This window comes from Haemorhous mexicanus, chromosome 5, assembly GCF_027477595.1.
Source record: "Haemorhous mexicanus isolate bHaeMex1 chromosome 5, bHaeMex1.pri, whole genome shotgun sequence".
Lineage (NCBI taxonomy): Eukaryota > Metazoa > Chordata > Aves > Passeriformes > Fringillidae > Haemorhous > Haemorhous mexicanus.
In genome coordinates, this window is record NC_082345.1 from 69,332,058 (window position 1) to 69,343,171 (window position 11,114).

The 11,114-nt window shown below is 48.9% G+C and overlaps 1 protein-coding gene across 5 annotated transcripts in view; it reads left to right on the top strand.

Moving 5' to 3' along the window:
• Nucleotides 1-8,737, top strand: part of FRMD4A (FERM domain containing 4A) — a 275,296-nt gene extending 266,559 nt beyond the window's left edge. For 4 of the 5 annotated variants that reach the window (XM_059847481.1, XM_059847480.1, XM_059847478.1 and 1 more), the window contains exons 22-23: nucleotides 1,102-1,198; nucleotides 4,987-8,737. In XM_059847481.1, the coding sequence (XP_059703464.1) occupies nucleotides 1,102-1,198; nucleotides 4,987-5,089 (200 nt within the window). In that variant the 3' untranslated portion in view covers nucleotides 5,090-8,737. Of the gene's footprint in view, nucleotides 1-1,101; nucleotides 1,199-2,949; nucleotides 3,022-4,986 lie in introns of all 5 variants that reach the window. The other variant, XM_059847479.1, reaches the window with a different exon arrangement.
• Nucleotides 8,738-11,114: the final 2,377 nt, after the last annotated feature.

The following is an 11,114-nucleotide window of genomic DNA, read 5'->3' on the forward strand; positions in this document are numbered from 1 at the left end:
AAATGGTAGCAGTTCAGGAAAATGGTGGGTTGGGGTGAGAGCACATAAAGATCACTGTCAGGCAGTGCATTCCCTAACTCAGCTGGGTTTTAACCTGTGCAGCCCAAGAATGTTCAGTAATCACAGGATGGCCTGACCAGTTGGCAGCATAGATTGGTTTTGTGTTCAGAGTCTGTTCCCAATCACAGCTATGGGAGGATACTGACCTCAGGAGCTGTCAGCTCCAGAAGCAGATTAAAATTTGTTTTGCCCTTTAGGAGTCATTTGGCAGCTGCTAAAGAATTAAACAGCAGAGAGAGAGGTGCCAGGTAGAAGCCTCCGTAATTTCAGCTGATAGGTCAGTTGGGTTTCACACTGTCCTTCTAGTCATGTATTACATTCTAGGCGTGTGTTAAATTCAGAGGTCACTGTATAGACTTGAGGAGGAGGAAAGATTAGTGAGGTGGTTTTATTTGCTGGACCCTCACCAGGGAAATTCCCCCAAGAGCCACTGTCCATTTATAGTCCAGCTTGCTTCTGTCTTCGTTCAAGCATGCTAAGCCTTCCTTTGGTCCCTTATAGGACTGTCAACAAAAGCAGGCATTTTTTACAAATCACAGTGAAAGGGAGTTGTAGCTTTTGAAATCTTCACAGCAGTGTACTTGTCCAGGCTCTCACCACTGCCATCCCTGGCTCCTGGGAACATGGAGCATCTCCCCCCATCCCTGGAAACAGGAGGCTGAGCCTGGCAGGCTGAGCTCCTCCAGTTCAGAACCTATGGAGTCCAGGCAGCAGCAACCAAGTTTTTGTGCTGGGAGAAGTGTGGTGTGTGCCAGGCAGGATCAGGAGAGTCTGGGTGGCTGTACTGAGCTGGAGACTGAGTGTTCCTGCAGAGCTGAGGCCAGATCCAGCCCATGACGTGCAGCAGTGCCAGCACAGGCTGTGCTCTTGTGCCGTGTTCGGGCACACTCACCCAGGAGCGGGGCAAGGCCTGTCCCAGGCTGTGTTTGCTCACAGCCAGACATGTTTCTGCTGGTCTGACCAGCTGATGCTTCTGAACCACCCTGACCTTTGTGTTCTCACCTCACCAGTTGTTTTTCTCCACCCTTGGTTGTTTTCCAGCTGCCTTACCTCACAGCCAGAGGAGTTCCACGCCGTCGAGCGAGCTCGCAGCCACGCCGCCGGGCAGCCCCCACCACATTCTCACGTGGCAGACTGGGTGAGTGTCTGTGGGGTCAGCTCAGAGAGTCCACCTCCCTCAGTGCCAGGGAGAAAAAGCTCCCCACACACAAGCACAGCTGTGGGGAATGTTTCCCATGTGCTCCATAGCCTACATCCACATGGAGCATTTCCAATCTCCCACCTGTGCTCTCGTGGTGATGGAGCTCTGGTTTAGGCTGAGCAAGACATGGCTGAGTCATCCACACCCAGCACTGCTCCAAGCAGTGTCAGATCCACAAGGAAAGGAGCCCTGCAGGTTCCTCCTGCTTGGACAGTCTCCTTCCTCCAGTCTTCTTTGTATGTTGAAATAGCTGATGTTTCTTTTTTTTGCAGCTGTCACACTGGTTGTCCACACCAAGACCTTGTTGAAAAGGCAAGGTTCAGTGCCTGCCATACCTGTGTGTGCAGCAACCTCATTTTTCTGCTCAGTTTTCCCCACCAATGTGTCTGCATGACTTTTAAGGGCATCTTTTTTCAGCTACCACTGACATGAAGGTGCTTTCACAGGAGTGTGAGGGAAGCATTACACACCCATAGCCATTACTAATGTAAATACAGTAATTGGGTTCCTTGGCACCTCTTTACAAGGCAGGGAGTTCCCGGAGTAAATAGCCTTTTGCAAGCTCCCATGGGTATTCTCCAGCACTCTCTGTCCAGCAATTCTGTCCTGCCATGTGAAATAAAGGTCATTTCCAGATCCCATCTAACTCAGCACATCCAGTGGGATGAGATTTTGGCAAGATCAGCTAGATCTGACACTGCAGTCCTCAAAATACCCTCGTGCTTTGAATAGGAAAACAGAGCTGATACCCTGAGTCATGAATTGGAACTAACTTTGAAAACATTTCACTGTGCAGCCACTGGAAAATCTCCTGCTCTTTAATTACCCATGTCACCTATGACCAGGTTTGACCTCTAGTTTTACTCCAGCACTGTTTGTGACTGCACTTTAAATTGGAACTGGGGAGAACCATAGCCACAACCCCTTAGGCTTACCTGGATTTTAAATTCACACATTTGACATCCAGTCTCATATGGTCCTTGCATGTGCTTCCAGCTTTAGAACAGGAGAATGTTCTGGGTCCCATTCCACAAAAAGTCATGGGATAGCAAGATAGGCAAAATGGAACCTGCCTTTACCACACACTGCAATTTCCACTATTAAGGGTTTGAGACTAAATTCAAATCTTAGACTTGGTCTCCATCCCAATCCTAATTCTTCTAAATATCTCGATGATCAGAATTAAAACTGGTGAGCAGCCAGCTGAGACATCTGTTTGGATAATCCCAGCTTTTCTTATTTTTCCATTCAAGTTGTCCTGCACCTTGCCTCTTGCAGCAAAAATACTTTTAAGCTAAATTCTCAGCTGGTGAAAGTGAAGCTACCTGGATTTATAGCTTAGGCCCTGCACCAACAACCAGTGCAAAAAGAATTGGAGACAAATCAACACTTGTTTTGAACCTGAGCACAGCACCCAAGGTGTATGTGTATAAATACAGGAGTGGATCCAGTCTGCCATTAGATGCACAACAGATTCCTCCACTGCAGGAGCAGCTGTGCCCTCCCAGCACGACTCCACAGATTGACAGTTCTCCCCAACATGTTTTTGTGTCACTAACTTTTCCTAAAGATGATTCATCAACTTGTTTCCCCACTGGATTAATAAGCTCATAACAATGTCTGTGTCACTTCTTTTCTTTAACATTTCCTCTCTCCTCTTTCCTCCTTTTTTGCTCTCCTTTGTTCAGAGAAGCAACAGACAACTCACCCACTATGGATGAGTCTCAGTCTCCAACCCACCAAAGTACTGATGAATAGAGGTATAGTAAGGGAACGTTTTGTTCTTTCCTCCTCCTGCCCCACAGTCGGTGAGCACAGTGCAGTGCCCGGCCTCCTGCTGGAGCTGCCCTTCAGCTGTGTGCCCGTTTGTCCACAAGCCAGGCTCCCTGCAGGGCTGGGAGCATTCTAACCCTCAGTGCCTTTCCAGAGAGTCTGTCCCTGTGGCACTGTCCCCTGTGAAAGGGACTCGGGGCCAGCCCGCTCTGTGTCCCTGCCCTCCCCTGTGAAAGGGACTCGGGGCCAGCCCGCTCTGTGTCCCTGCCCTCCCCTGTGAAAGGGACTCGGGGCCAGCCCGCTCTGTGTCCCTGCCCTCCCCTGTGAAAGGGACTCGGGGCCAGCCTGCTCTGTGTCCCTGCCCTCCCCTGTGAAAGGGACTCGGGGCCAGCCTGCTCTGTGTCCCTGCCCTCCCCTGTGAAAGGGACTCGGGGCCAGCCCGCTCTGTGTCCCTGCCCTCCCCTGTGAAAGGGACTCGGGGCCAGCCTGCTCTGTGTCCCTGCCAAGGCTGAACGGGCGCAGAAAGTGGGGAGGGATGGGGGGGCAACAAATCTGTGGCTCAGGAGAGTTGAAAGCAGCGTGGGCAGAGAGCTGTGAGAACAGTCTGGGAGCAGCATGGTGGGGACACCAGGGTGAGCTCAGAGGCCCTGGCCAGTGCTCCCAGCCTCTCTCCAGCCACAGCTCCATCACACCTTCCTCCTCCCTCCCTGCTGCAGAGCTGGGGCTGTTGGCAGCAGCAGCACTGGCAGAGAGGTTTTATGGAACAAGGAGCAGCCCTGGCCCCATTCCTGTGGGAAGACAGAGGGGGAAGGGTGGAGGGAACAAAAAAAACCCTCAGAGTATTTCTGTTTTAATTAAACTGCCATCGCTGTCTGACACTCTCATTTGAATCTACATCCATTCACAGCTGGCATCTGTCGAGTACTTCAAGCCCAGCTTTCTAGAGTTATCCCATAAACCTCTGTACTCCAGCACTGAGCTGGGAAACAAAAGGCTCTTTAACATGCAAATGTTGATGCCCTTGCTCAGGTTCTTCTCAGACACCAATCCCAGGGAAACCAGGTGGAAAACAGAGCATAGGAAGCAGGAACTGCACCAGATGTGAGATCAGTCCTGTGAGGTGGGGAGGGAATGCAGTAAGGAGTGAGAATCCCTCAGTAAACAGAAAAAATATGCATCTCCTGCCTTTGGCCTCAAAACAGTTTGGAAGTTGGTTCAAATCAAAGTGTGAGGGAGAGACTGGCTATGACTGCACAGATAGAGCAGTCACTTAACAAAAGATCCAGATTTTGACCAGTTTTCCTCTGGGAAGGAGCTCCACAGCCTAAGCCAGGAGCTGATGCTGAGTAGAGCTCTTAACATAAATAGCAAAGAAAACTCTTATGAATTGTCTCATCTATTCAGTACAGGCAAAGAAAAAGCCAGGCAGCAAAAGAAGCAATACTTTGTCAGGAAACAGCCCAAGATGAGGACTAGGCTACTGCAGCAGAATATGGTCCTTCCCACACCAGACCTGGCATGCTCTCACTAGTCCCCTCCTGGTTCATCCCTGGAAAAGCACATCACTCTGGGACTGCTCAGTGATGCACAGGGCTCTGCCCAGAGCAGAAGTGCTACAGAAAGTGCCACCACCCTCTCCTTCAGTGTTCCCACTGGGTGATACAGCCCATGTCCGAGTGAGCTGCTCTAAAGAGGTGCTCCTTGGAGAGCATCCTATAGAAAAATCTCTCTCCCAACTTCCTGCTGAGCAGGACAGCAGGCAGAGCCTCAGGCAGGGCAGCGGCACAGCACTGCTGCCCTACCAAGGGCAGGGGGGAGGAAGACACAGGCAGAGTGCAGTGGGGTCTGTGAATACCCTGCATTCCTCTCCACCCATAACACAATGTTTGATGCTCATGGTTGAACTTCCTTGGAGCACTCACTGTCCTAACAAAGTTTCCTTTTTCCTGCAGGAACTACAACGATAGCTGTTTCCTGGATTCTCCCCTCTATCCGGAATTAGCAGATGTCCAGTGGTATGGGCAGGAAAAAGCCAAGCCTGGAACTCTAGTGTGAACCCCTGACCTCAAGTTAATCACATCAATGCCATTCTGAGATCACCTCACTGCCTCTCATTTGCCTTACCCAGATGCACTGTCACCCAGCACCAGCTTCAACTCTAAGCACTTTTCTCACGATGCAATTCCAGACAACATTTGTGGAACGCCGGCCCTGAGCCGTGCACCCTGGCAGCGCAGCACATCCCACTGCCAGAGGGGTGCCCGTCCCTCCCACGGCCACGGGGCAGCGGGCAGAGAGGAGCAGCCCTCTGAAGAGTCAGTTTCAAAACTGGGTTTCCTTTCCTTTCAAGGCTCATATCAAAGATGAGTGTTCCACAGCACGTAACAGCAGCAAGAGTTCCATGACCTGCAAGCTGAAGACAACAGCGTTAGTTTGAAGGGGTTGGGAATAGGACAGAGGCTGAGAAATGGAGATCGTATTCCTGAAAGTGCATCTGTTCTGAAACAGTAAATCCCATCACTTCAGAGATGTGTCAGTCTCACAATCAGGTCAGCACTGCCAAAGATCTCCACACCACTGTTGGCAGGATGAGTTGCTCAGCAAGTTCTAGCTACAAGAACATCTCCCTTTTTTAACTCGATGGCAGACTTGACCACCCCCTACAAAACAGCATTTCCTTCTTCATTTGGAGTCCACCTACATGCAAGGAAAACAACCCCCCGTGCTGCAGACACACCCGAGGTCTGGGCTGGTATCACAGCATCGCTGTCTGCAAGCCACTCCTGAACTGGACAGACAAGGTTTACAAAGGCATTACCTAAAGCAGAGGCAAGTACTGCACTCACAGCATCTCTGTGGCTGGCACAGAGTGCCCACCAATACATGGAGAGGTTGGGATTGTATTGGTTGTTTTGATAAAGATAAAAATTGCCAAAAAAACCTTTCCACAAGCAGACACGGCCAATAAATTGGAATCTATCTCTGCACAAGGGAAAGCACATCGCGACCGAGCTGACACGGCCAAGCTGCGTTCGCGTATTGGTTCCACTCCTCTTCCCTTCGTTAGCACCAGTGTAGCAAAGGGCTCGTCACCCGTGTGCTGCTGTGGGAGGACTGGTCTGTCAGGAAGCAGGAGGGCTCCTGGAGCGGGGTTGGACAGCCAGCAGACAGGCAAACCTTCCCCTTGAGAGAGAGAAAGGGAAGCGACCGAGCGAGGCATCGGACGAGCGGGAGCTGCCTGCGGCCACCGACCGGAGCAGCACGAGCACGGCCTGGAAGGAGCTGCAAGTTTACACATACTTTAGAGCAATGCTTTATACATGTCAAGCCATGGAACTTTCAAAGGCCTCAAAGACACTTTTGTAAGGAACAAGTGCACAATCTAGGTGGATGTTGAAGCTGGCACGTCTTAGTCTTCACTGCGGTGCTATGCTGTTTTTATTGCCACTCGATGGGGGCGGGCGCCCGGCCTTCCCCCGTTGGTGCGTGCAAACGATGATTTCCTATGGGAAAGGCATTAAAAGAAACGGCTGGAGGGGGTTACTTTGTGAAAAGCAGAAACTGAAGTTAGCTTTAGTTTTAGGAAAAAGGAAAAAAAAGTGTGAGTGTGTATGTGTGTGTGAGTGCATGTGTGTGTGTGTGTGTTCCAAGAATAACAACAGCGTCTACCAGACAAAGTAGAGCGAAACGTTTCAAATTAAACACCACAACTTGGGGGGCTGCCACACCTTTTGGTATTAAGATTGCTGGAAAACTGCATTCCAGGCTTTAAAAGAGAATGGGTTCTGTGTAATTAGGCTTTGAAAAACAATGGGGTTTCTAAACATTAATGCAAGCAGCTCATGCCAGTTCCTTTCTGCAGCTCACACCAGAAGTGTTGGCTTTGGTTCCCTGCACTGCTGCTTTGCATCCTTGGTGAGGTGGGGAGGAGGCCTTTCAGAGATGAGGCAGTGACAGGCAAAAAGGCTGTTATTTGTCCAGGGAAACCTGTGGCAGAGCCAGGATTGGATGGGGCAAGAGGCCAGGCTGGATGGGGCTCTGAGCAGCCTGGTCCAGTGGAAGGTGTGCCTGCACCATGACAGGGGCTGGAACTGGATGATGCCACTTCCAACACAAACCCTTCCATAATGCTATGATAAGGAAACTCTTTTATGTTCACACATGAAGCATAAATGAATTACCCCTCTGAAAAAAAAAGAAAAAAAAAACCACAAAAACACTGGCAAAGGGTTTACAAAGGTGACCACAACAACCTGATGCTCCTGGGCCTCCCTGAAGCATCAGCCGGGAGTGCAGCACACCGTGACAGTAATTGAAGCCTTACTTTCAGTTCTGGAAGAACAGCCAGTGGTGAGATTGCAGCCTTTATCTGGACAAGCAAAACGCTGTTTTCACCATCTCTTTGTGCTTTGGGGTCTTTAACATGGGAATTATTTCAAGCTCCTAATTGGATTTTTAGCTGGATAAGAGATAGTACTGATTAATGACATTTACTGATAAAATTCGGTAGCTGAAGTAAAAGGATTAAATAAGGACTAAATTAAGCTAGAGCAAATAATTTAGCCCAAGGATTTTTAGGGGCTCTGAGCAACTGTCTGTTTTCTTTTTAATTTCCCTGGTAAGTGGTTTGGGTTTGTTTTTTTTTTCTGTGTACCTTCTTTTAATTAAAAAGAATTCAACAACAGCGGCACTATGAGGCCTCTGGGCACTACAGGAAGAAACGTTAATTCCTCCAAGACCAGCTCTGCAGTTTTGCAGCAAAGGTTAAAAGGTGGCAGCCCTGAAATTAGGGGAGGGGGAAAATAAAAATATTTAGCCTGAATTGCAGACAGGCTGGAGTGGAAGAAAAAGCTTTCTAGAAACGGATTGAGTTTTGCTTTGTGTTCTGCTTTTCTGGTTTGCAATCAAGGCACATGTGAGCAGCCAGTCTGGTAGTAAAGACAGATTAAGTAAAACAGGTTTTACTGTTTAGCTCAATTCAATTAAACACAAATGTACATAAAATGTTAATCATATGAGATTAACATATTTAAGTATAACATGGAGGGGCATATACATAGCTATTATAGACAAGCACTTGACTACCAACTTAACCCCTCCTTTACTTTTTTATTTTTCAAGGCTCCATCTGCCATAAAGCCACAACCACATTCAGTCTCTGTGTCTGACACTCCCTCTGTGTGGGCAGGAGCCAGGGGACAGCCCCTGCAGGGGCTGTGCTGGGAGGCAGGGTTTATTTTTAAATGATATTATATGCAGTCGAGTGTTGAAAATGTTGAATCAGTCCAATTTGTTTTCACTCTGTATTAGTTTTAGTTTCAGGCATAGCCAATCCCCATTCAGGTGCTATCAGATGACCAGTTACTGCTTAGTTAACTAGATGTAAAGTTTTACATATATATTAATGTCAATAGTTTTATTACAAGTTGTGTAAAATGGACTCTCTAGTTTAAAAAAAAGAAAAAAAAAAGAAAAAAATTAGGTCTCTCCTGAAATTGACTTTAGAGCATGGAAAATGATTTTACTGGATTCTGTTCAACTGTAATCAAGGAAAAAAAATATGTATGTTGTAGAAAAAGTTGCAGAATTAAAAAAATCTGCTTTTAATTTATTCTTTTTGTATTAAGAATTTGTATAGTTACCTTTACATTTTGCAAAACGGTGTTGTCAACACTTCCTTATTAAAGCATTTTCAAAATGAAACCTTGCCATGGTCTCTTTGGGAGGGCAGAGCCCAGGCAATCCTTACCACTGCTAGAGGTGCTGGTCCAGATGTGTGCACAGCTGGCCAGAGTGTCCATGAGGGACCTGCTCCTTGCCTGAATGCAGGAAACACTGGCACTCCCCCAAAAAAGCCCATCCTCTAGAGATCCCTTGGGATTCAGCACCCAGCAGATCCATGCTGGCTCTGTGCCATGTTCTCCCAAGCACTGGTCCCAGGGCCTCAGGAGGACCAGGAGTGTGACTGATGTCCCACCACTGTGGGAAGCAAAGTCACAAATAATATTCACTTCCAACACACAACTTGAAATAGCTAAAATTAACCCCATCCAACGTGGGTTGGATGCCAAGCTGTTGCAAGGCTGTTTCAGCAATGGGACAGGCTTCAGCACCAGCACACTCCCCAAGCTCCAAGGAGCTGCCTTCTTGGTGACTTCCCCAGGGAGCCCACTCCAAGAGGCTGCTCTAGCTCAGTAGGGCAGCACTGACCCCTGCACAGGGTTAGGGACATCACCTGACATCACTGGTGTCCCCTCTGTGGCCCCTTTTACCCCTCAAAACCACAGGCAACTTCCAACAGCCACAGAGTCTCACATGGGGCCCCCCACACTTCCCAGTGCTCCTTCCATTTATTCCCACTGTCCAAGGAGCCTCTTCCCCTCCCAGCACCTCCTGTATCATCCACCCAATCCCTCCCACATCCCTCAGGGAGCCACCAGTGCAGGCAGCCTAGAGCCAGGCAGCTCCCGTGACCATCACCCAGGAACAAAATGTGTTCATCACCAAGTGAGGAACCATTGCCAGCAGTAAATCCCCAGGAGGGTCTGGGATGGACCAAACAGCCACAGCAAAGGTTTTCAGACACCCCCTGCACTCAGGGACCTTGGCTCAGATTTCTTGACAGTGACCCCAATACTGCTGCAGGTCGCTCTTCAGCACCTCAGGAGCAGCTTTCAGGGCAGCCTGCTCCAGACCTGATACCAGCACTGCCCACCTTGCACCAGCCCTCTTGGAAGGCACATTTTGTTCTCATCCCCTGGGTGCAGGAGTCAGAGCACTCTGTGCCCCCTGAGAAATGAAGCCACTTGCACCCCAACCAGGTTCATTCTTTGGGCAAGACTGGATCGACGGTGGTGATGCTATGGCAGCCAGCTGAAGAAGAACCCAGTTCCTCCATTAAACTGATCCCACACACACACCTACCCTAAGAACCTTCCCAGCAATAGCAAATCGGGAATTTAAGGCATTTCACCACCACCAGGCACAATAATACCAGTATCAGGCAGGTACCAATAGTTTGAGAGTTCACCTTGCACAGGCCCTTCCACAGCCAGGCTTGGGGAAGGGTCAGGGACTGCAACAAATGACCAGGGGCAATGAAGTCCCAAAACCACTCCAGACCCCGCCATGGGGAACTCATGACTTCATCCTAAGGCTGCAAGTTTTAGGATTCAGCAGAGTTATTTCCGCCCTAATGCAAGAATTATCAGAAATAAACATCTGGAAAAGCCTAGAGGGAAAAGTGAATTGCTAAACTGAAACATACCCTCCCCACCAAAAAAACCCCAAACTGTCAAGCAGTGTGACAGCTGCACCACACCCACCCCTCCCTGAAGCAGACTGAGGGTTGGGATTTTTTTGGCTAAGAGGCATTATTAACTATTTGATCACGGTCTGGTAGCTGCAATTTGGGGCCATCCAGCTGCAAAGAGCCTCCGACCGATGATGAAAAGCAGCTGCTGTAACAGTGTCCCCCTGGCCCCTGTCCCCCGAGGACCAGAGCTGGCTCTCACATGCTGGACAGCTGGAAATTCTTACCCTGATATGCCGTGAGAAAGTAGTTCCCAGCTCCTCAGTTCCCCATACAGCACCATTCCAGGGATTGCAAGGGGATAAAGTTCTTCCGTCATGGGATTCACTCAAGCAAGGCAGCTGTATTTCAGGGACTGTCAGCAAGGAGGCACATTGCTTCAACTGCATTCCTTACAACCTGAGCAGACTAAGACATTCCAACCTCGAATTCACATCCCTACAGGAGGCACATCCCCGCTCAAACCAGCACTCAGGGTACCATTAAAATTCTCCTCAATAATTAGCTCCAAGGCAGGAAGGAAAAATCCACCTAGCACTATTACAGATCCCCTAAGGAATCCGCTTCCCGCTAAAGCAGATGATACAATGCTCCTTAAACCATCTCCTGGCCACTCACTTGTTGCAGTTTCCAGGCAAATTACAGCTCTTCTGAACAAGGGACAATATTGTCCCTCAATTATTTACAGAGTTCAAAACTAAGGTCAAGATAAAGATTTAGAAACAGTTCAGGAAACTGTCTGGGTGAGGAGAGGGATAAAGTTGCAGC